Source organism: Electrophorus electricus, chromosome 6 (assembly GCF_013358815.1).
Source record: "Electrophorus electricus isolate fEleEle1 chromosome 6, fEleEle1.pri, whole genome shotgun sequence".
NCBI lineage: Eukaryota > Metazoa > Chordata > Actinopteri > Gymnotiformes > Gymnotidae > Electrophorus > Electrophorus electricus.
Window position 1 is genome coordinate 18,455,670 of NC_049540.1, and position 26,365 is coordinate 18,482,034.

General features: G+C 40.5%; 2 protein-coding genes across 2 annotated transcripts; one reads left to right on the top strand and one right to left on the bottom strand.

Moving 5' to 3' along the window:
• Nucleotides 1-1,029: 1,029 nt before the first annotated feature.
• On the top strand, nt 1,030-16,230 carry mntb (MAX network transcriptional repressor b). Its single transcript, XM_035527378.1, has 6 exons — nt 1,030-1,324; nt 4,542-5,199; nt 5,517-5,558; nt 6,419-6,530; nt 12,786-12,978; nt 13,298-16,230. The coding sequence occupies exons 1-6, from the start codon at nt 1,252-1,254 to the stop codon at nt 13,969-13,971; spliced, it is 1,752 nt and encodes a 583-aa protein (XP_035383271.1). The 5' UTR covers nt 1,030-1,251; the 3' UTR covers nt 13,972-16,230.
• Nucleotides 16,231-16,749: 519 nt separating this feature from the next.
• Nucleotides 16,750-22,625, bottom strand: sept4a (septin 4a). Its single transcript, XM_035526906.1, is given in 16 exon segments — nt 16,750-16,809; nt 17,233-17,290; nt 17,292-17,315; nt 17,348-17,392; nt 17,394-17,502; nt 17,797-17,893; nt 19,409-19,457; nt 19,459-19,508; nt 19,638-19,758; nt 19,760-19,801; nt 19,948-20,068; nt 20,254-20,306; nt 20,308-20,332; nt 20,439-20,535; nt 22,356-22,442; nt 22,497-22,625. Coding segments are annotated over 16 exon segments (1,167 nt in total).
• Between the last annotated feature and the right edge of the window lie 3,740 nt (nt 22,626-26,365).

Sequence of the window (26,365 nt, forward strand, 5' to 3'; positions counted from 1 at the left end):
TTGATACAGATATTTTATAAACCTTCCAGTGTTGTGTTATGTCCAACATCTCTAACTTGAAACACCAGACAAAGACAGAGATGACATAACTCAGCAGACATAGTTGGTTACAAACACATGTATTGCTTAATCTAAGATCTAAAGGTACAATAAATATTAACTTCTACTGTATATGCCACACACACATACACACACACACACACATCTACTTCCACTCAACCACAACCATGTGTGAGTGTGCTGTGGGAGTCTGAAAATGAGAGAGAGAGAGAGAGAGAGAGAGAGAGAGAGAGAGAGAGAGAGAGTAAACATTGTGAACTAAGATACTGGGCACTTAATTTCAGAGGAGATTGCCTGTAGGAAAGGGAATGTATACTAGATTTACCTCGTAACCAACTTTCGGAGCTTTTTTACTTCAAGTTGTTTTAAACATAGAAATAATGTCGAACGCCGAACTGTTTAAATACGTTATTTTTGACGCGAAAACATTGTATTTGTTGTTTTGATATACTGTAACTTTTGTTAGTCCTGAAAAATCTGATCTAGGCCTCGGCGTGGCTACCGGAGTACGTACTCAGAATGATTGTCATGTTTCAAGACAGCGAGGCAGACTCACGCGGTTGACATGCAAATGAGCCGCGCTTGGGCCTAGCGGGTGCCCATGTGGACAGACACCATGCCGTGTTGTTCTCTACGCCCATTGGTTCCCTCGCATCGACATGTTTTAATCATATGCAAATATACTGCAGGGAACGGCAGTGTCGAAAACACGGAAGCTGGATCCCTTGGAGACTGCACATATTACTCGCTTTATCATGCACATTTAATCAGGATAAAGACACTTGGAGTGGATATCATGCATGCACACCCAATTTCGCATTTTAAAAGAGGAGAACGACGCTGTAGTTTCCTTTTTAATGTTTGCATCTATGAGAAAACTCCCGATCCGGCTGTCTTTCGGGCGTTGTGCTTTGCCCTACTTTTTGATAGCTGGTAGTATTGGGGAGGAGTAGCAGTGAAGAGGGCGGATCGTGAATGCTATGCCTTCGACTTGTTGTGTTTTCTGTTACTCGCATCGCCATCTTGTTGCAAGTCAAGTAATGAATATCTGAGGATTTTCTGAAGAGCGTTGGATAGTTTATGACTCTCTTTGGACCCCTTTGTATTATAGTGCGATTGAGCAACTTCGGACACCGGCAACAGGGGCCCCGCTTGCATTTTTAAATAGACCGCATTGTATCGGTGTACGAAATGAGTATCGATACGCTGTTGGAGGCGGCTAGGTATCTGGAGTGGCAAGCCCAGCAACAACAGATTACACGTGGTAAGGCGGGAGGGGGAGTCTGCCTGGGTAATTGTTGATTTTGTAGACAATAATTAGGTACTGATGAATTAACAACCGGATTTGTTCCTGGTCAAATGATTTCGAAGCCGACAGAACAGTGCAGCACGTTGGACCTTCGTAAGGAAGTGCACGTTAAATGACATGCGGATCATGTCATTGTGAATGTCCAGTCTTTGTCTTGAAGTGTGATTGCCATTGTAATCTGCCGGGTGGTAAGGAGCGCGATTAGGGCATATTTTTCTTACTCGGTTTCCGGGTTAAATCCATTCTATATTTAGTCTGCTACTATGCGCGCTCAGTACCGCTGCGGTGGGTGGGTACATTCTTTCCCTGGCAGATTGTCTTGTATGGCGCGGACTCTTCTTTTTTCGGTCGATATTAATAAGCTTAGGTATTTTAACATAATTATTTGGGAAGTTATTGTGATTGTTTTATATTCTGAAGAGTCGGCACCTAGAATTAAAATCGATCCCTACTGATTGGTGGCTAAATTTGATCTCATTTGTATCCTAATTACCTATCTAAATAGTAAGCGAATGTCGTGCTGTCTGTGCGTTGGGCGGTGGCAACGGACCTGAGGCTTTTTTACATAATGACATTGCCGAGTAGATATCTCATGACTTTCAAGGCCATCTCGCTTTTTCTTTTATGATTTATCGGTGCAGGTTTATGCGCATTGTGTCCGATTATCGCAGGCATAGCTCCTAGTTTTAATACTTGCTTGCTATATTTCTAGTTCGACAGTTTTTATCGATAAAATCTGGGAGTCGGTTTTTTGTTTCATTCTCGAGATGACGTGTCAGTGAATCCACACCCCTAGCAAATACCGCGTGCTGAAAGACCGCCCCTGCTACCACGTGCGTGCCAGACACCCCCACCCTCCACTCCCACCCCCATGAAGACGGCCCACCGCCTGGCGCAGGTCACAACGGGGGAGAAACTAGGGCAACCCCCCCTCCCTTCAATGAAGAAGTTATATAATGTACTTTTTTTCGCGCAAGTCAAAGTAGGCTTTTTTTGGCTGTTATGAAATAATTTCTTTTTTCCTTCAAATGGAAATAACATGGAAATGAACTTCTCATTGTTCCTCTCCTGACATATCTCAGATTTGAGAATAATATCAGACCTCGTAGCAACCATCTGATGTAAACAAACAAATCACATTGCTCTAAAAGAGGGTGTATCAAAGGTGTGTGTCCCCACAAAACTAACCAGACAGGACTCTTCTAAAAATGTATAGAATAACCCTTCTGTATCTTTAGCAGAAGAGCTTATGCCTTTTTAGTTCGAGTGCATGCCAAACAATTTTTTATGGGCCTTGAACACCATTTGGACTTTGTTCCCTTGCAGAATATTTCAGTGGGATATTGGAGTTAATGAAGTTAAGATTGTGTGCTCCAGAGACTATTAAGGACTCTGTGGTGGTTATGTACTGGCCTGTGTTTCTGGTTGTGTTGAACCAGAACCACTCCAACAATTTGCTAGGAGACATCTGATGCACAATACTTAGTAATATCTGACTGAGCCAAACATTTATTAGCTCACAAATACAATCGTTCTGTATTTTGATAGCTGTCAATCAAAAGCACATAGGCCTTACAACATACATAATAAGATCTTCACCTATGTTTTCTATGTAATAGTCTGTGCTCTCTCACTTGTTTTCTTTTGAACATGCCATGGAGAAGGCTCTTAACTGATTGGGTCATCGCATCTCCTAGGCTGCATGCATCTGGGCCCATGCAGCCTCGCATGGGTGCCTTGCTTTGTTTGTGCTCCAGACTGTATGTGCGAGTAATTGCATGTGCTCTGGAGGGAGGGAGGGAGGGAGGGAGGGAGGGAGGGAAGTCAAATGGCTGTGTCCTGTTGGCACCTTTTTCCCTGACTCATAACAGTCTGTATAATCTATGTCAGGAGAGCAGGCTCTGCCGTGCCAGAAAGGCAGGGCTGGAAGAGTTGAGCCCTCCCCTCCAGTGCTCTGTGATCACAGCGCTGTTCGTCTGCTAAGCTCTTAGTTCTGAGCCTGTGTCCCTTTTGTAGAGAGGTCACTGATTCAGGCTCTGTCTGGGCCGTTTGATGTCTACCACCCGTGATCATTGTTTGCTGTGTGCTGTTACTTCGTTTTGCCTGTTCGAGTAAATGTGTGCATATGAGAGGGCCTTTTTTTCTTGTGTGAATGTCATATGACCCACGCCCAGTCCTTGTTACAGGTGCCTGAGTCTGTTTTGTGTTTCCTGGTTACACCTTTCCTCAGCACGGCCAATGGCTTGTTCCTTACGAGCGGCTGGATGCCCAAGAGGAGGAGGAGCCTTCTGAGCACGTTGCCTCGTTGCGGTCGCTCAGCTCCTAGCCTCACGAACAGACGAGGATTCCCATGTGCAAGTCTGTTGGTCTCCACGTGTCCATGGCAACCGCCGCCTGGCTGTGCCGGTTGTGGCTGCGTTACGGGCTCCCTGCGGCGGTGGGGGTGGAGTGGCTGTAGCAGTAATGACATCAGCTGAAAGACGGCAGCTGCAGTCCCCTCCCCCCTTTTTGTTTTCAACCCGCTGCACAAAAGCAGCAACCCTTGAGGTTTCAGGGACCCATCCTACCATACTGCCTCATCTGTCAGTCACAGTTAGCCAGCCAATGGAAGAGTCTGGTTGGGCTGCAGGCGAGGTGGTCTGGCTTGTCCTCAGATTCCCTTTGCTTCTCCCGTGGGCTGCTGGGTGACGTCAGCGCTCCAGTATTGGGGAGCAGGCCAGACCCGGACCAGGGCTTCTCTCTTAAAGAGACAGTGATGCAGTCAGACTCACAGCTCTCAGATCTCCTTTACCAAGATTAAAAGTCCTCACTGTGGTTAGCTGCCAACTGATTTGTCCTGCTGTACCTGTTTTAAAGTCAGATCATGGGAAGAGTTCTTGTTTCTGGCAGCGCTGGATTTTCAGTATTTCATGTCCTGGCAGAGGTCCATATGGTAATTTTATCTTAGAACTCATTGTTCCAAATCAGGTGGCATGGTTCAGTTTGCAGTCTGCTGCTTCATCTCAGTATCTGGGATTCCTTCCCAAATCTTGAAGCCAAGTTCAAGCAAAACTTTGATGTATCTCTCCCTTTCTATAGCAGCATGTAAAAATGAGTTAGATTTTTTTTTTTTTTTTTTATTCTAGCATGCAAAAATTAGTTTGATATTTTGATTTGATTTCTCTCTTTGCAGATGAGGAGGAGCGGCGAGAGAGAGCCCTCTGCTCCCTTGGGTCTGAGGTGAAGCGACCTGAGGTCACTGCCTTGCCTGTCCAGCCTGTGCACGTCAACCATGTGACCTGGGCTGACGAGACACGGGCGGAGCCCCACCGTCACAGACCCCACCCCCCAGCGCCGCCCCCTCCCATCCCTCCATCAGTCCCCATCACTGTCATCCCCTTCCCCATAGTCTCTACTAACCCTGCAGCACAGGCCCTCCACACCGCCTCCTCCATGACCCCCTTGGCAACAGCTCTGTCCCCCCAAACTGCCCCTCTGTTCAGCTCTGCAGTGAAGGATGCCTATTCTCCCCCCCAGCAGCACCAGCACCAGCAGCAGCAGCAGCAGCAGCAGCAGCAGCAACAACCACAGCAGCACCTGTTGACCCACATAAAGACGGAGGCTGGCCCTCCCCTGCCTCTCTCTGGGAGTAGCCCCAAACAACAGTCGCAGGCCTTGCTACAGCCATATCCGGCCCCTGTCATCACTGCCCAGCACCCAGCAACCAAGCATGCCCTGTTGCCTCAGCCTGCCCTGGCCCCACCCCAGGGCCAGGCCACACAACCAGCCAGACCCAATGGTGCAGCCTTGGAGGACGCCCGTGGCCTGGAGGGGAAGAGGCGACCTGGAGGGTAAGAACACTGCTTCTTAACATGCCTAATTATGTAATGGAATGACTTTTCACCCTTCTGAGCAGTCTGCTGATTTGATTTGGCATTTTTATTGATTTTTTTTTTTCTTTTAAAGTCTTAAAACGCAGCTCTTTGCAAAATGCTGTTAATGTGAGGGATGCAAATTAAAGAATGTTTTTAACTGAACTAATTGATGTTTGAGCATTTTAAAATATCCATGGAAAGGTATAAGAGTGACCAAGAGCGCATGTAGCGTGCCCACTGATCCTGGACAGCTTACATGTTTTAACCTAAATGCATCAATCCTGTACTTACAGAGCTGGAACCAGAGAGGTGCACAATAAGCTAGAAAAGAACAGGTAAGGGCACATTATTATTTGCCTCTTTATTTCTGTTTTATTTTGTTATACGCATTCTGCAACCAGCACTTATAAGAACAAAAAACAAATGCCTAATTGTCCTGTATAATACTCCGTATAATACATCAGTAATAAATGTCTTGTATAATACATCAGTCTGGTATTTAACCATATTAAAAAGGGTTTGAGGGAACTTCAAAAGAAATTATATAAAGATAACATTTTATACTTTTTATAGCTGATCTTGAATTATGGTTTCTTTTGAATGTGATAAAAAAGAGAAAGAGAGAAATGTAATTGATAAGCGTTAAGGCAACAAGGTAAGTTTGACTGGAAAATAATAGGCCTAAAGAAACTTTATGCCACATCAGGAGATATGCGTGTATATGTCTATACGTATTTTAATAGATCCCCAGTTATTTAACCAGAGATTCATTGTTTACCAGGCTAGCTTACCATTAAAAAATATAATGTCATGAATTATTTAATAATGATATGGAACATCTTTTTAACCCTTCTCTGTTCAAAGTACTTGGTCTGTGTTCTGTCTAGACACTCTTATCATGAATTAACCAGCCTACACTGTTCCATTTAACCCATTCTTGGAGCTAAACATAATGGTGGTGTGGGTGGAAGATATTCATAAATGAGCGAATTATAGAAATGCTATTACAGAACACAGAAGTAGCTTTGCAGGCATTTTTAGATGCCTTCTCTCTGTAACGGCAGCGTGCTGTGCACTGATATCTCCTCTCTGATACTGCCAAATGAACACAAGCAACGAATCACATTTTGCAATGGCGCAGTAAGGGCAAGGATGGCATTGATCTCTCATGACGCGCTCTGTGTGGCACCTGCAGGCGAGCACATCTGAAGGAATGCTTTGAAACCCTGAAGAGGAACGTTCCCAACGTGGATGAGAAGAAGACCTCCAATCTGAGCGTGCTCAGAAGTGCCCTGCGCTATATCCAGGTGAGGACTGGGTTGCCTTTTTGAGTGCTCTGAAGTCTCAAACACGTACACACACGGGTAGGGCGTGTTTGCCCTCCCAGATTGGTGGCGCTGTCATGTGACAGGGTAAAGGAGAGACCTACTTACTGGAAATTGGCTATGGTTCAGTTTAACAAAAGAGAGAGAAAAAGAAAATGAAATGAAGGTTGAAGTTAAGAGCAGTGGGGACAAAAAGGAGGAGTTGGAGTGAGGTTTTGGAGCTGTTATTGTAAAGCCTTGCTCTGGTCTCTGTGTTGACCCGAAATGTGTGTAAGGTAGCAGATTTGTGAGTTTCTGTTAATGTAATGCCCTTAGGTCAAGCATTTATGAAACTTCGATCTTGAATCGTCATTGGTGTGGACAGGATTGGATTAAGGAGGTTGTTGTTGTCGAAAGGTTAATGTTTAAAACGGCGGGTCAGAGTGGTGATCAAGGGTCAGATTGCTGGTGAACGATGCTTGACTGACCTGAACCGTCGGAGCTGAGATTTGATGGAAGACTGAATCCAAAAGGAAAAGAAAAAGGGAAAAAAAGATATTGGACTGATCAAGGGTGCAAACTTGCCAGATATGCTCAAGAACTGATTTTGCACCCACGGGCCTTCTCTTTCGTTTTGGAACTAGCCGCAGGATTGTGATTTTGGAGCCAGATTCATTTGAGGTCTCACATGTTCTCTCTCTATCTCTCTCTCGTTCTCCCTCCCACCCTCCCACACACTCTTGCACAGCAAGGGTGCTATTGGCAGAACAGTGCCATGGGCATATGTCTCCCTCGCCCACTTCCATTCTTGCAGGGAGACCTTGTCTAGTCATTATCTCTTATGTCACTTCATCCCTCTTTTCACCTTGCACCTGTCTGCCTCTTTGTATTTGGGGTTTATTGTAATGTCAGTATTTCTGTACACACCATGCTGCTTTGGTCATAAATAACAATGTTTTTTGTTTGTTTTTGTTTTTTCCATGAACGAGAGGAGGCTTTTTGGATCGATTAGCCTAATTATTCTCTGCTTCTTTGATTAAACTTAATCTTCTCATGGTTAGTGTAATGTAACTTAAAGTTGTTAGATGTACATTAATTAATAATATATTTTTTTTATTATTATTATTAAATAGATCTTAACAAATTAGATTTTTTTGTTTTTATAATGTGTCTCTTTTGATGTAATGCTTACAAGGGCCAAAAAACTGTTTGTAGTTTGGAGAATTTAGACCATGCACCAACACATGGAACATGGAATTCTCCCTTACTGGCACCAAGCCAGAGATTTTACTGCTTCCTCTCTCTCCCTCTCTCCCTCCTTCTCCCTTCAGCTCTTCCCTTGCTCGCTCGCTGCCTGCTCCCGAGGCCACGTGAGGAATGAGCACATGGAGAGCGCAAGCCTGTCGACGTCAGCTGCTTCTTTAGACAAGCCCCTCCCCTCCCCTCCCCTCCCCTCCCCTCCCACTTGCTTCCTCCCTCTGGCTGGGTCTGCCAGACACGGCGCACATGCTTGCTGGCTGAGAGCTACAGCCTTGTTAGGCACCGAGAGCACAGGGAGGACAGGGCCCAAAAGAACAGGGATAATGGCGCACCTGCATTTCAGCCATGGCGTGGTTCATCGTTGAGCCCTTTTTCCGCGTACCCCCCCCCCCCCAACCTGAGCCCATCCACAACCCCCTCCCCCCCACAAATCGGTGTTGCTAAGGCGACAGCGTTAGGACATAACTCGTGGGCAGTGAACAGCGGGGAGTCCCTCTGCTTCTGCATGCCGACTCGCTGCTGATGTAATACACCCAGCCTGCCCTTCCTTGCGGTCAAGCCACCCGCCCTTGCCTTGGGTCAGTCGAATAATTGACGGAATTGACTGTCTCATGGTCACGCTGTGTCTCTGCATTCATTGTACTCATAATGCATTCTAAAGTGATAGCCCCACACAACCGGACTCTTTAGATGTTTGTTCCAGAACCATCGAGGATGCAGCTACGTCCTCTCACATCACTGTTAATGGCAGAGAGCTCTAAAGGACAGATCATTCATCGCTAAAGTGAAAGCGAGAGTGTAGGGGAGACTGTAATTACAGAGAAAGCACTTGGGGGGGGGGGTGTTATAAAAGTAAAAGGGAGGGGGAGGTGTACGTGTGAGAGGCGTCAGAGTGGAACATGCCGGCAGTCGTGCAATCACATTGGCTCCGATCGCACTCGGTTCCGCCCCTGCCAAACTGCCGCCCCCACCCCCTCGCCACGCTGCTCCCTTTATGTTTCGTTGCCAGGGAGACTGTGGTGGGTTCCAGCTGTTGCCGTGGTGATATCCTGCGGGGACTCAAAGGAGGCTGTCTGCTCAGTGGCTTGGGCATTTTGCACGGGCAGAGTTGTGCATCCCTGGACACCAACACATCTCCTCTTTCTCGTCGTGTCTGTCCATCACTGCATGGACTGATGTATTATACTGAGGCTAGAAGCACTATCCATAACTAAAGCATCACTTTGTGATGGCATTGAGTCGTTCTTGAAACATGTTTTTTATTAATAAATAAAATATGGCTTACAGCAAGCCAATATCTCAAGGCTAAGGTATACTCTGACTAGCCCTGAAAAATTCATTTAAATTGTCTAATAAATAAGGAATACCAGGCTATATTCATGCATCATGTATTCATGTGTCATGTCTCATATATATATATATACATATATATATATATATATATATATAATTGTGTGTGTGTGTGTGTGTGTATATATATATATATATATATATATATATATATATATATACGTATATGTATGTTTATATATATATATATATAATATATATAAACATACATATATATATACGTATATGTATGTTTATATATATATATATATAATATATATAAACATACATATATATATACGTATATGTATGTTTATATATATATATATATATATATATATATATATATATATATATATATATATATATATATATATATGTATATGTATGTTTATATATATATAATATATATAAACATACATATATATATATATATACATATATGTATATATGTATGTTTATTTATATATATATATGTGTGTGTGTGTGTGTGTGTGTATATATATATATATATATATATATATATATATATATATATATATACGTATATGTATGTATATATATATATATATACGTATATGTATGTTTATATATATATATATAATATATATATATATATATATAATATATATATATACGTATATGTATGTATATATATATATATATACGTATATGTATGTTTATATATATATATATAATATATATAAATATATATATATATATATATATATATATATATATATATATATATATATATATATATATATATATAAACATACATATATGTATATATATGTGTGTGTGTGTGTGTGTGTGTGTGTTTATGTATATATGAGACACACACACTCGCCACCCAATTATTAGACACACCTACCTGGAAACGTATGTACCACTGTCATATGGGTGTTCCATTACTCTGGCCTGTCTGTTGCTATGTGCAATTTGTCAGCCACCCTCTTTCCTGTTCATCTCTGTAGCCATCCCCCAACTCATCAGGACCACTGCGGGATATTTTTGGGTGGCAAACCACCCAGCAGTGACGTGTAAAATCTCCAGCAACACTGCTGTGCGTGATGCATTCATACCAGCACAACACCCACTACCCTGTCACTGCTATACTACACTAACAACAGTTCACCACCAAATGCTATCCAGTAAGACATGGTCTCATGGTCAGACTCTGACCACTGAGGAAGAGTTAGAGGATTGTTATACTACTCTGTTTAATTTACATGAAATTCAATGTGAAACTGACTACTATCCAGAATGTTGTCCAATTGTGATCCTTGTGGTGTTTTCTGCATCTCTGCATTATGAAACTTTGCTAAACTGCTGTACTCAAGCTATGATCATATAGTGCTAAAGAGTCCTCTATTCCTGAAGCTCTTACTCATCAAATCATATGACAGTCCTGACCAAAGTGAATGCCCATTTTTAGGCAGTAGGGCAGGAAACACATCATGTGACATGATGGGAAAATAACTGTAGAACGACAGTCACTCCCACCTGGTTTTAAACCAAAACAGCCAATAGGATGAGATGAGCTGAATAATGCATCTCAACAAGTTTGATGAGTCAGAAATGGTAACTGCCTCGTGTGTTTTGTTGTTACATGCATTACTGGGCCCATGTACTGGTTTTGGGGTGTGCAAAATCCAGTCCAGCAGAGTCACACAGCTGGATGGTTGAAGGATTTCTGTGCCCCAAGACAGAAACCAAGATTTGCAGGATTGCAACATTCTAGATCTGGGACTGTTTCATATGTCACTATTCCAAAAAGCAAAACTCAGAAAATTGATCAAACTAATATGTGATTTGTTTGAGAATCAATCTTGTCCTTGGAGTCATGGGCTCTAACCACTACTTTTGATGTCGACCATTTTAGTCTCACCTGTTTTGGACCAGCTCGAGCCTTGATGTGATGAGCCAGTACTAAATTCACTCATTTCTTATACTGTGTCATTCCTTTAAACTGCACTGCACTGAAATAAATTGCATGTCACCAGAGGTAAGATCAGATACCTTTTGTTAAAGAATTTGGATACCCTTGCTACATTTTTGTATTCTCTCTATATAAACTCTTCTACCAGATTTAGTTTGAATCCCTTACTAATTTTTAATAGTGAAATGTGTTGTTTAATACATGAAGATGGGTTGTGTGTCCCTTTGTGTTTCTCATTTTGAGTTTCTGTGTGAAGGGAATTTAAGGTACATCCACCAGCTAGATGACTCCGTCTCACTAATCCCGGATCAGGCTCCACAAGGGTTCATGCATGCTGCACTCTCGAGTCAAGAGCAGCATCCAGCTACAATCTTGTTCCCCTTAAGATTATCAGTGTTATATTATTACATGCAAATGTAGACTGTACCTTCTGGAAACCATAAATGTACTTTTCTTCTCTGCATGTATTTCCTCTCTTTCTTCTTTTTGGCATGGATTGATCCAACCACCTCTCACCCCACTCCCACCCCCCGGGTCGTTGCCTTCCTGTCATCTTGTCCACCATTGTCCCATTCTAGGACACACTCACAGTCATGGCAATTGTGTAGGCTGCTCTGCTCTTTAGCCCTGGAGTAGTTTGGTGCCCACAAGCGGTCCTCTGGTCACTAGTGGCTGTGGCAGAGAACAGCAGTAGTAGCAGGCTGGAGGGGGAAGCAAGATGATAGACGTGTGTTTGGGCCATCACGTGTCCTGGGCTCAGGCAGATCAGGAAAGGTTGGGGGATGGCGGGGGGTGTTTAAGGTGAGGTTAAACAGCCTTTTCTGTTTTACTAAAAACATGCTCTAAAAACATTTTTTAAACATGCATCCATGGGACTGTTTCATGGTTATGTTTTGTTCACTTATTCTTTCTTCCTCTGCGGTTCTAAATGTGACCTGTAGTACTTTTTTTTTTCTCTCCAGCTCCATTTTCATAAACAATTTTTTGTCCTCATGTTATCATTTGACTTGAGTGGACATTGTTTTGTTCTTTGTTGCATCTTGGGGAAGGCCTTTCATAGACAGCAAAAATCAATAGGCCACGTGCCATAGTACCACTATCATGTTTTAATGCTCCACTGTCAGCTGACAGTGTAAAAGTGGGTCAGCAGACCTTTTAACCATGTGACTGTGTTTTTGCTCCTCCTCCCCTCTCTCACTCCCTACTGAGAGTCCACAGTGTTGAATCTTTAGTGCTATGTTAGAACATTAACCAAGAGGTTATGATTCATAGCTCAGAGATGACACACCCACCAGTGGTTGTAAGGTTTGCTGGCTTTCAGCTGAGAGAGTCATGTGGAACTAACTTGCAGAAGTGGTCAAGCAGGTTTTCTATGGATAAGCCTATTGGCTGAAAAAGGAGGCAGTGCATTTATTCTGTCTGGGCCATGCCTACTGTGCTACTGTTGATGGGAAAAGGAACAGCTTTTACATGTGCTTTTGTGTCAGAGAACTAAAAAGACTGTGGGGTTGGTGGGTAAACAGGACACATCACTACTAACTTGGAGGTGTACAACAAAAATAGCCATGCCTTCCCAGAGCATAGACGTGGTCTTTACTGTGGATTTGGACTGACTTACCAGAAGGATTGAATTCAAAAAGTGCTATATGTGTCATGAGGAAGTTTCCCATGAGCGTTGAACATTTGGGATGCTGAAAACACCTGTCCTGTCTCCGTCCTGGCCGCAGACACTGAAGCGTAAGGAGAAGGAGTACGAGCACGAAATGGAGCGGTTGGCACGCGAGAAGATCGCCACCCAGCAGAGGCTGGCTGAGCTGAAGAACGAGCTGAGCCAGGGCATGGATGTCATGGAGCTGGACCGCATCCTACGGCAGACAGCCCAGCCCGAGGACGACCAGGCCTCCACGTCGACGGCGTCAGGTACTCGTGCTGGCGAGCTAGGGCTGGGACAGTGTATTGGTTTAATGATGAACTGTCGTAACCTGTCAGAACTTATATAAGTTATTTATTATATATAATATAAGTCAGAACTTATGCATTATAATATATTATAATGTGGTTTGTGGAAATGACTTGCGTACATGCTCACACGTATAAATTCTAATGATAAATTCAGATGATGCATTTCATTATCTTGGAGTTCATACAAAATGGATAACACTATGCTGTATTAATCATGATCCTACTACATATTCAACTACTACATGTTATTGCATAAAGTCCTTTCTTCTTCCTATAGAAGGTGAAGACAACTTTGACCAGGATGTGGAGGATGACATCCTGCACTCCACTCACCCATCAGTCGGCAGATCCCAGCCGGCCCCCTCTGAGCCCCGTGCTCCAGTACCGCCAGCCTCTGCTCTCCCCTCTCACATCTCCATCCAGCAGAAGCCCTCAACCCCACCCTCTGCCCCCCCACCCCAGCCACAGGCGCCGGTGATGACCCCCCAGGCCATTGCCCCAGCACCGCCCCCGCCGGCCCACATTGTCTCCCCTCCTCAGCCCACAGTCATCGCCCACGCTTCTGTGTCACATGCATCCGTCATCCAGGCCGTCAACCACGTGCTGCCGGCCGGCTCCAAGCACTTAGCCCACATAGCGCCCTCTAGTCAGCCAATTGGACACATCACTGTGCACCCGGTCGCCCACCTACCCACTGCGCTCTACCCACAGTCAGTGGCCGTCTCTCAGCCAGCAATGGTGGGCCACATTACACACACACTTGCCCACCATCCACAGGCCCATGGCCAGATCAATGGCACAGCAGGGCAACCCCCGCAGGGGGCAGTGGTGGGTAAACCCACAGCCGTGGTGGCCCACCATCACGCTGGGCTGGTGGGGCAGACCGTGCTTAACCCAGTGACTATGGTAACCGTACCACCCTTTCCTGTGAGCACGCTTAAGCTAGCATGAGATAGAAATGCGGAAGGTAGACTGTGTGAAAGGTTGCTTGGAAGGTTGTAGGGTCTCCTGTGCATGAGGACCATGAGAAACAGCTTGATGGATCAGTCAGTACAGCACAGAACTTTATTGTTTTTGTGTGTGAAGACAAAATGTAAGAGGTATATCATTGTGAGAGTGCCTCCTGCCAAAGGTAATAATGGGAGTTTGAGTCTCGCTGACTTAAGTGTGGAGCTGTAAAAGGAGGGGACTTTCTTGTGTTTTGTTACAAAGACTGAATGAGTAATGTGTAATGCACTTGCAAGCTTAAAATCATGAAACCAGTTTTTAAACAAGTGAATGGAGTGCTAAAAATTGAAGCATTTGTTTCTCTGCCTCTCTGTCCCTTTTATCTGCTCCTCAGATTAAGTAATGTACTGAAACTTCTCAGGCACTTTTTCATCCAGTCACCAAAAAAGAAGAAAGGAAAAAAAGTAAAAACAAAGTGAAACAAAAACAAAACACAAAAGACCAGATTCACAGCACAGCGGAACTTCTGGCGTGTTGCATTTGTCATGTTATTGTCTCAGAAAATCTTAGTAATAACCAGACCTCAAACTGAGCAGATGTGTACATGATAAACATACAAGTGCCTAGCCCCTGGTCTAAGTCCAATGGCGCCCTCTGCTGCCTAAATATGGTTGAAGATCATTTTTCTGATATGAATATGTGACTGTAGCTGTAATGTCCTTTTATCAATGTTCTCTACAGACTGATTATTTCCAACTAGATGTCTGTACAGAGCAATGAAACACTCAGCAACCAGGAGAGCACTGACACATTCAGACTATATTCAGCAAATTATACGTTTGGCATTTATATGTACAAATTCCAGTGCTATAACTTATAAGAATTTCTTAAATATTACATCCTGTTGATTTAATTGTTATTAATCTTTAATATTGCATTAATCGGCTCCACAAAAATACAGATGCAATATAGCACTGGACTTGATATTGTTTAAATATATCAAAAATAATTCTTAAAAAAAAAAATTACTCACACAGGCAATCAATCTGATGTAGTTCTACTCATTGTACCATTTGTGTGGATGCCAGTATAGTGCGTATGTGAGAGCTTGCCCCTGTATTCTTTTCAGTTTTTTTTTTGTTTTTTTTTTGGGGGGGGGGGTCTGTGTGGTTGTGGTTGTGGGTGTGGGTGTGGGTGTGTGTGCTCTCATTTGTATAACTTGAGAAAATTATTTTCTATGTTTGGATTTTATGCCTACATGGTAATCCTCTGTTAATTTTTCCACTTTAAATTAGTTCCTGTCTCCCTATATTTGCATCATGTTTTGCTCACCACTTAACATCCATGTAACACCCTTCATTATATGCTGCTTCCTTTCGGTCATTTCATAGTTTAACTTCCATAGTTCTTTAACTCTTGCAGTGATGGTTCCTCTGCCAAAATTCTGACCCAAGTTTTAATGTTGCGACTACGGCATGGGGAATGCTACCCTACTAAAGGTGGTACAATGCTGTGACGTAGTGTTTCATTGCTACGTACTATCGATTTCAGCCAGAACACTGTGATGCCCTGTTCTTAACTTCCAACTACTCCGACAAAAACGTGCAAATCTGAGGCTTTTGGTTTACATGCCTAGGTGAGAAAGATGACTGTATGCTTATGTCCACTTCAGCTGTGAAAACATTGCCCTATATTTGGTGACCCAGAGATACACAGAGATGTGCTCAGTAAAAAAAAACAAACAAACAAAAAACCCCAAAAAGAACCCCAATAGCAGCAACAAAAAATTTAATTAAGGGGAAAACGCATTTAAAAAATTAGCCTGACATTTGTAAAATTTAGTAGTGTTTTTGTTTCCTTTTTTAATATGTCTGTGTATGTGTATTATAAATGTGATGTATATGCACGCATTCACATATACGTCTGTATTTGAAGATTATGCTGTTGCCTGGTTTTGCATGTAGATTGCAATTTTTGTTTAACATTGAATCCCCCACCCCCTTAATCTTTTGGGACCATGTTTAATACTGTATGATGTGGTGGGGACCATTAGACCTCGTTCTACATTGATATTATATATAAATATATAAAAATCTGCATTTTCCCTATGGAGAAAGTTTAAGTTATATATCGCCTGTACATTTTGGGCTGCATTAAAATCTTAATTGTCCACCATGTTTAAAAGAAATAACAGTAATGTTGAAATATGCTAGATTAATTAAAAAACATAATGACTATTCATAATAAATCTTATGACATTTACAAGATTATTTGTACTGTGCTTTTTTTTTTTTTTTTTTTTCTTTTTTTTTTTTACTTGACTACCCAAATTTATGGTTAACTTTTGTTCTTACTGACAGATCAACACTAGCATTACTAAATCCTATCATAGTTTTGTTCTATTAGGAACACAAAACTGGTCCCTAAACTAAAGCTATAACATTGTCCTGTACATGTATTTAGAAACAAAAGAGTAACACATAAACTGCAAAATAACATTACTTTCAGAGATTACTGCCAACAAAGTCTAGCAAAATCATCCAGAAATTCTTTTTCCAAACTAAGACAATTTTCAGGTTTTCTAAGACAATTCTGGGCCTAAGAAGCTAACACACATCTCTGAAATATGCATGTTAAAACCTTAAGTGTAATGTAACATGTTTATACTATAGGTAAATCAACTGCACTGCAGGATAATGGCTGAATGCTAACTCCTCTCCACTCTGTGAGGGAGGAGTGGACCTGGCGTGGCTGTGAGGCACCGTGCAGCCTGGCTCGCGTTCATTGGCCAGGCCCCAGCTGCTCCTGCAAGCGCCACAGCAACTCTTGTATTTGCCACAGCTGTAGGGAAAAGAGATCAGATTTAGTGAAAAAGGTGTAGAAAAAGTTCTGTAACAGCACTGGGGATAGCTCTATACTAACCAGAAGGATTTCAAACTGTGTATGTCTCACTGACTCATTTTCTGGATGCAGAATACATTTAACTCAAAACTTAAATACTATTCTTTGGGGCAAGATTCTCAACTCATCACTTAATTACCAGGGCTAATGGCTCTGTTAGAGCAGGAATGTCACCAAGGTGTGCTGACCCCAAACAGAATTGTGCACCTCCACTTTAGTCCACAATGGTCATAGGAGAGGTTCTAGTGCTATAGCACCGTGGCTGAAGATCCATGTACCACCTAGCACCAAACCCACAATGCTTTCAGTGTTACTCATTAGACCTAAGCTCTGAAGCCAAAAGAACTGAAATATTTTTGTTACCTCTGCATCTTTCTTCCAAATGTGGTGTTCCATCTCACTGTCTACAGGCACCAGAGGCACTTTCCTTCAGTTGGTTACACGGACTGGGGTTCAGTGGGGCTGCTTGTGTGCAGACCTACGTTTCCTCTCTCTGACTACCATGCGGGTAATGTTGTGGAGTGTGGTAGTTCTTGTAATGCGTCTCCTGAGTGACGTCCTTCAAGGCCTGCAAATGTGTGTGGACCAGCATGCTTCTCAGCTTCAGGAAGTCTGAGTGGGCAGGGTTTTCCACTGAAACAGCAGCAGATTCACACCACTAATTATGTAAAGCTATTCGTTTAAATATGAAATGATTGGATTCAATTGTCAGCAGCCTTTAAGCATAGTTTGGTGATCTCTTATGTGAAGCATATGGTATTGTCATTCTTATTCTTTGAATTTTGGGAACTGTTCCACTCAGAGACACTGTGGGTAAATATTCTGTGGAACATTGTGTGTTAGAGGCAGACAAAGCACTATGAGTCATGTAATACCAATACCATTAAAAGAGAATGCACAGGCAGGGAGGATAATAGGTCTGAGTACCTTCCACTACACCCCAGGGATTTGTGCGTCCACAAAATCTTCTGCCTTTGCTTTCCACTAGAATATTACTGCCAACCACAGCAAAAGGAATGCTGTCCTTTGGAAGAAAGAGCACTATATATTTAAACCAAAGCTTAGATAAATTATTTATAGAATTATTTTAGTTTGGTTTTTTTTTTAATATTACAGTATTTGCAAAAGGAACCTCTCAACATCTACAACGTAAAGATAGCTGCTTTGTTTGCTTTCTGAAATACCTGTGAACCTACATGTGTCTTTTAAAGCAATGTTAAAATGGTGGTAAATCAGTACATTTTCTTTGCGGCCTTTGAGTACAACGTCTTGCATATACATCTCTGCCCTACATAAACCAAAATCTTATGGCAAAATTATTGTAACTGTCGCAAATATAAGGCATCAGGCAACATATTCATACACATCTTACGTAGTTAATGACTGTGGTTTTTGCCACAAGTTTTGAGCCAGAATTGGTAATATTTTCTATAATTCTGCATTTTTATAAAAATTAGTAAGTCTTTGTTTAGTTTCAACAAACAAATTAAACAGAAAACTTTACAAAATCTGCAGAATTAACCTTTAAGGGCACCTTCAGTCAGAACATTAGTAAGAACATTTTTATTACAAGACATTTAAAGAAATTGGTTAGGAACTGTAACAGGATAGCAGGGGGAGATCAAACAGAGGGCGATTTCGGTAGTAATTATGGCAATAATGGAGATTTATTTTCCTCAAAAATCCAGTGAAAGGGGCATGATGCCATAAGCAGACAAAAAAAAATCAATTAAAAAAAAAAACAAAACCCAAGGAAAAAAACTTTTTAACCCAAAATAAGGCAACTTACGTGCTTCCAATTATGGCACTCAATCAACGCATCTCTCTCTTGGAATGCCGTTGGAATGCTCCAACGCCACTCCTTATATTTCATCTTTGCCCCTTAGACCAAACCATTCTAGATACATAATTTATTAAATTCATAATCTCTCCCCTATGGTTCAAAACAAAGGCTATCATTTAAAACATTTTCCCATTATCCAAAAATTCTCTTATTAAAATAAATATACCCATATCTAAACACAGAGCCATTAATCACAATTTTATCCTCCCCCTTTCTATTTGGAAAATTACCTGCTCCAATAACGTGAACCAAAACTACAACTCCCCCTCAATTCTGGGCACGACACTTAACTCGTCCCCTTACAACCGCTAATCAAAACAAAATAGGTACATGCTTTGAACCCAAACTCCCGTTACCTTATTATAATAAATATATCTATATCTACACATATACATTAACTCTAGTAGTTACCTACTCATGTACATTAACTCTAGTAGTTACCTACACATATACATTAACTCTAGTAGTTATCTGCACAGTCAGTTGGCCACTCTGAACAATGTAAAACAGTTACAATAACTTTACAAAACTCCAGCAAACGGCAGGTTTGTTCCCTCTGATAGCGGTGTAAGTAAAATAAAAGTCTTTCAGTCCCATGTATTGTCCACGTTATCCCTCTAACATTTGGCTCTGCTGTTTGTCCACATGGAACGGGCCAGAGTCTCGTTACAGGGACATTTCAATGATGCTACTAACTTTGAGCTGTTGGTCCTGGAATTTGAATTCCTCATCTTCATCTGAGTCACTCAGGAAACTTGTAGATTTTAATCCGAAGTCTCTCAAGCTCCTCTTGAATCTAGAAGGGACCAAATGCATAACAGACACTTGTGTTATGCCTTATGCCCGACAGCAACTGTCTCGAACTGATCTGCTATCAATCCAGCAGATCCACACAATTTATGATAATATTTAACCTATCGGACACACACCTTTTTTTTTTCTGTACTACTTCAAGTACTGTTAGGCAGTCAACTTTAGCCAGCACAGGCACAATGCTGACCTTCTTCTGTAGTGCCTTCATGAACTCCACATCAATAGGTAGACTACTGCTCAAACTGCTGGTCAATATAATCCACTACTGGCTTCCAGCTATCAAAAAACATAAAAAGAAAAAACAATCTTATAGCAGTTTCTTCTACTCTGAACAAGCATTCATCATATGAAGGCAAAAAAGATTAACTCTACTACCAGAAACCTGCTTATGGAGGCTTTACCTTGATTTGAGATTGTATTACCTTCCTGTGTTGTTGACAGCATCCCCAAATCCTGGTGTGTCCACAATACTGAGCTGCAGGACTCCTTTCTCCTCGATGCCTACTGTATGCCTGATGATTTCTATAGTCTTCATGATCCTCTCTATGAGCAGTGCAGATTCTCAGGTAAATATTAGCTAAAGTAGTCTAAGGTAACCACCTATTCCTAGTAAATATATTAGATCACTACCCAGATTGTCTCATATTGTTAATGTTATGTGACTAATTACCAAGTGATTTATCTAGATGTCCTAAATCTGCTCACTAAGATTACACATGGGGCCTTACCCTCAGCATTTAACATATTCCTGTCCTTGTACATGTCTGTCAGGAAAAGGCTGTGTGGACTTTCCTAAACCTGACTCCCCTAGAGTCAAAATATTGGGATAAGTGAGTTAGAGGAAGTACACTAATACATTACGTTCATAACCTTTTTAAGGCACAATATCAACTTTCAGATGCAGTAAGCTCACCACCAACCATAAGTGTAAATGTAAATCCCCTTTTCAATTATTTTCTGTGCACTTGGCTGGGAAGTATGGAAAAACCCACAAATTCCTTATTTTGAGCCTAAAAACAATAATAAGGTATCATTATGAAGTCATGGTCATTATGAGAACATCTTTACACAGCCTATGCCTGTTTTTTGTTTTGTTTTGTTTTGTTTTTTTGGGGGGGGGGGGGTTCTTCATATGGGGCGTATAAAGGTGGATATCCCAGAGAGAGAGCAGGCGCTGCCATCCAGCTCCCTGTTCAGGATCTTCTATAGATAAACTGGACCACTAATATATGAAGCAGACAATATGAGTGCAACTTTATCTTCTTGGGATTAATGACATTCAATTAATTGACAGCTATGCATTATTCTCTAGTTTATATTTCAAAAAATGAACTTCAGCAGATTTGAAACATCAATGTACTTTCTCCACTTCTCAATACTGCCTAAAGAGAGGGAAAAAAATTGAGAATAGCTGATCATTTGTAGTTTCTCTCAGGTCATGGAAAATAGGTGAATGACCAGGTTGCCTTCATGTACCAGTGGCCATACTGTGCCATGGGCGTTTACTTCACTCCAGTACAGCATTAACTAACTTGTAACCTGCATGCTCACCACATTCTCCCAGGAGGTGAGGACTTTTTGTACAATATACATTCATATACATATACATATTAAGAAAGTATCAGGATTAAAATGTACCATGTACAATCCACAAGAGTTGTCAATAAAATGAACCATTTTGGCTTTATATATTTAATACAAAATGTCAGATTTAGTTTAAGAGTATATACATCTATATTGGGTAAACCTTAGAGGAGACACAACTCTTTTTACACATGGTTGCTCCACTCTAGGAGACAAAAATATATAGTCTACTACAGGTTTCCAGCTGAGGGCAGATATGCAGAGGCTAGTTTCCCTTTTCAGACATATGTATGTATACACTTGGTATACACAAACATTCACATTTTATTTAATGGTGGTTAGAAAATCTGTTTGAATTTATTTAAAATGGTAATGTGAGCATCATTATCAACCAGACCACAATGACCACAGAAAAATCATTATCCACAGGCTATGTTTATAGTTCACTTTTTATAAGTCCATGGCAAAACTGCTGTAGCTGCAATATACTACTGTTTTCTGAAAGGTCTGACACAAAAGAAAAACAGTCAACATCTTATAAAATATCATTGTACTGCATACAGTAATGTACAATATCCCTTTAATTTGCAAAGATCAAATAAAAAGGCATTGGCCTTTAGATCGCTACATTAATTTAAACATGGTGAAATACCTGTTAGTGGGGTCAATAGCATCTGCAAAACCTGGAGTATCAACAATGTTGAGCTTTCCCTTTTCAACAATGATAACTGTCTTCTTAGTAATCGCTAGTCTGATGTATCCTGTCTGTGCAAGAATTAAATGTACGTTATAAACTTTCTAATCAGTGATATAATTTTTACACTGTGTTATCATTTTGGTTAGTCTCAGAGTGCTTACTTACCTTGAGCAATACTAACAGTCTGTCCTTGTACAGCTCTGTGAGGCACTCACTGTGAGGTACAGATCTGAGGCAGCAATTCCAAAAAGCAATTCCAATCAAATTTGCATTTTCTAATCATGTCCATTGTCATGGATGACTTAGCTAAGAGTTCCTAAACAGATGAGATAATGAATATTTGTCATTTATTTTTTATTTCACTGTAGGGTTATCTTAAAATAAGATCAAGTTGATTAATTACATATACATTTTTCAGTCTTCCTTGCTTATCTTTACCAAAATTTCTGAGGAGTACTGTATATGTTTTTGTTTATTAGAATTTGATGGAATTTCTGTTTATTTTCATTTTTTTTGAATGCGAGGACTTCTCTTTGTGTGAGATGGTACCTCCTGGGAGTCATATGGGTCGAAGCATGCCTAGGGGTTACTTGGTTGTGCAGGGCATGAGACAGGGTGGGTGTCACAATCAGACACCTACCCGCTGGACCCATCTGTGCACAGGCAAGGTGGACGAAAAGCGAAAGATGCCTGTGACTGGGCATCCACATCGTGTTCCGCTGCCTGAGTGGTACCATCAGGTGGACACTCTCTGAAGTTCACTTGTGACAGATGATGTGAAACTGGCAGACTGTCAGCAAAATAAAACTTATGATGCATGGCCTACCTCATCATCTTGATATAAAGAGGGGCAAAGACAAGAACTTAAATGAGCTATTGACTAAATAGAATTCAGAAAACAATTGTAAACACTGCTAAACTAAAATATATCTTACAGTAGTGAGATATCTTATTAGAAACATTATTATTATATAGCGATTAGCTATGCTAACGCTAGCTATATTTAATCTGTTGAGAATACATCAGTGAGCTACCGATCTAATTAGTCAACTAGCTAACAGGTACGTTAGCTAGCTAATCAGCTAATGCTATAAACGTTTCAGATCGATTTCCTCACTGAATATCTTTTTAAAAAAGCAAAAAAAGAGAGAAAGAAACACTGAATTACTCAAACACATTCAAACAAAAATTCCCCTTTCAGCTAAAATATTGTACTTAGAAAAGGTTTGCTAAAAACAAAATCGAACAAAAAACTTTATATTAAATGCTGTACTGGTTTTTCAGATCGCGTTTCATTTTTCGTGCTTGTAGCTAGCTATTACCCTACCTTTTAGCTCGATTTTGTGTTTGTGTCTAGAAAAAGCAGAACGGAATTAGCTTGCTAGCTAACCGAATGATCTGTTACGGGGAATACAGGAAATTAGAAAAATAGTAGTTTAGCTAAATACATTAGTGTGCATACTTGGTAATGTTAAATCTATTTAATTCATATCTTCTAACTCAGCCAAGTAACCAATCAACTAACAATACAATTAACACAGAAAAGATATCGCTAAGTAGCTAACGTTAGCTAGTTATGCTGACTAGCTGTGTGTAGCTAGTTAGGTAGCTTGCGTAGATAGCATTTTATATAGCTTTTCTAACGATCAACCTGTCAACTTATTGAATGTTTGTAAGGTGGTCTTTAGGGTAGCATATTACAATGGATATAAAGAAATACTTTGATAAATAGGAAATCCAAACTAAACTAGAATGATGGAGGGCTTTCCCTTGATGCTCTTGTAAGACTGGGCCTAGAAATCCTAGAAGTCTATCTGTTTGTGGATTATTTAAAAGACCAGTGACCCTGCTCCTATGTTGACTAAATAAAACCCTAGTACTTATTGTAGAGTATTGTTTATTGCACTGATGTTGACTGCTCCTATGTCGACTAACTCTAGTACTTATTGTTTATTGCACTGATTGTTGTCTGAGATAGAGCTTATGTATTTTGCACTTCTAGGCATCAACATTGATCCCTGTATTTCAAACATATTCTAGTTCAATGATATCTTGGACTCTAACCTACTATACTGGCTAGGATGTATTCTATGAGTAAATGACAAAGCACTTATGTAAGACCCTCTGGATAAGAGCGTCTGCTAAACACTGTAAATGTAAATATCTGGCACATGTGCTTCCTTCTTAAACTAGTAAGCAACTGCAATACAGTATATACTCCAGAAACTAAAACAGCTTAATACATGAAGTAAAACTACTCTAACAAAGTTAAATAGAAAATTTTAGAATGGCAATTCTATGTATAAGAGCACTAACTAACGAAATTATCTAATTTGTGAACAGAAACTACTTGGATACTGAAGCCTGGCTTAGTTCAGATGGAACAGCATCCTTGATTGAAACTGCTCCACAGAATTATGATTTTATCCATATGGTATGAGAAGGTAAGGAGGGAGTTTTTCTAGCTGTTGTTTTTTTTTCTTCCAATTTTGTAAATTACGAAAACAATGCAATTGGAATGGTTTCTTCTTTAGAATATCTAGCTGTTTTACTCAACAGTCAAAAATAATATTGCTAGTGGTTGTCTATCCTCTACCATACACACCCTCTTTTATACCAGAACTGTGTGAACTATTGTCCATCTGTGTAACTAATCATGGTAGAATTCTGACTGTTGATATTTACATATTAACATAAATGGAATTTTACATATTGCCATATCAGATCATCACTGTAATTTAGTATGTCTGCTTCTATTGATGCAAAAGAAAAAAATGGAAATGAATAAAAATGATATTTTAACACATCAACAGTGTCTGCTTTTTGTAATGCTCTACATAATAAACCTCCTTTATATGTTTTCTCAATAGTGCATAATTTGGTCATCAATTTTAACTATAAGATGAGATAGTTTTAGATAGTTTTGCACCAGAGAAAAAGTAAAGAACAAAGCAGAACTGCAGTCGAAGAAAACTAAACTAAATATTCACTATGACATTCTAAAAATTATATTAACATTTCTAAGAATACATTAAGATCAGAGAGACAGACATACTTTTTACATACATACAAATTTATAAATGACAACTGACACAACCCAGGAGTTTTATTTCTCTATTTGCACTTGGTTCCACTTCTGTTGGCTTTTAATCATCAGATGTCTTGCTTCAGGTGGTCACTAACACATGGGAGACCTGTGTATCCCCTGCCTGGGTTGTTGCCCCATTATAAAAACACTAAGACAGTGTTTTATAAGTATAGGTGAACATGTCTCAGATTATATATATGATATTCTCTGTGGTGTACCACAAGGCTCTGTACTTGGTCCGCCTGTATTCTCTTTGTATGTATTGCCACTCAGTCAGATCATTAAGAAGCATGGAATCAATTTTCATAGTTATTGCACAAAACGCAACTGTATCTATGTATATTTGTTGCACCAAACAATGTTGCTACTGTAGATAAGAAGGTAATAAGTCTGTTCAGCAGTGTTAGCTTGATGAATAGCATTTTTTTTATTTAATGAAGACCAGACAGAAATAATTGTAATTGATAGTGAAACAAGCAGGTCAAAAGACTTGGAAATCTGGTCTTAAGTTAAACCTTAAGTTAGGAATCTTGTGTAATTTTGTGTAATTTTGGACTTTGATTTAACTTTTAAAGCATATATTAATATTATTAAAACTACACCCTATCATTTATGGACTATAGCAGAAATGGGACCATCTGAAAGATGCTAAGAAATTGATCCATGCTTCTTTTTTTTTTTTCTCAACATGATTATTGTAATTGATTCGTGTAACTGAGTTGTTGTTGTTGCTCTTGTTATTATTATGACAGGGTCTATCCTAAACTCTGAATGTGTACTCCAAACATCAGTTTCATTCTAGCCTAGCACTTTAACTTGGCCCAGGCAACCAGTTAGCAGCAAGCAATAGAGGTGACTCCTTAACCGCCAAGTCCTGTGTCTAGATAAAAAGTCTATAAACCATTCGTTTCAGCAAATAGCAACCCTGTATCACAAGTTAAGAAATGTTTGTGAAAAAATGCCTCTGTTATGGTGGTACCTTTGACTCTGTATCCAATAAACAAAATGTGGCTTCTCTTCCCATACTAACTTTCACAACAAGACAATTCCCAACAAATTTATTCAGACATACTAAACTAAAATGAGAGCCCTGACCATTACTGCCAGAGGTCTGGTTTTTAACACCAGTGGGAGTAGGAACATTAGCTGTAGCCCTGACCAGCACTTCCAGATGTTGACCTGATGTAAGGGTGGCTGAGAATGTGGCCAGGCTGGTTACATTGCCTATAAATACATGGTTAATTTGAATGGAAGCGATAAGGTGTAATGATGAGCGGTAAGGAGGCATGTGCTGAGAGGAGCAAGATTTAATAGGGGCAAATCCAAAATCAGGGTTGTTTAGGCTGTTCAGGGTCATAGAGCCGACACGGAGAGTACGAGGAAACATTACAAAACAAAAACATACGAAGGCAAACTAGGAAACACAAAAACAACTATCAAACATTAATTCAAAATGAAACAAACAGTCAAA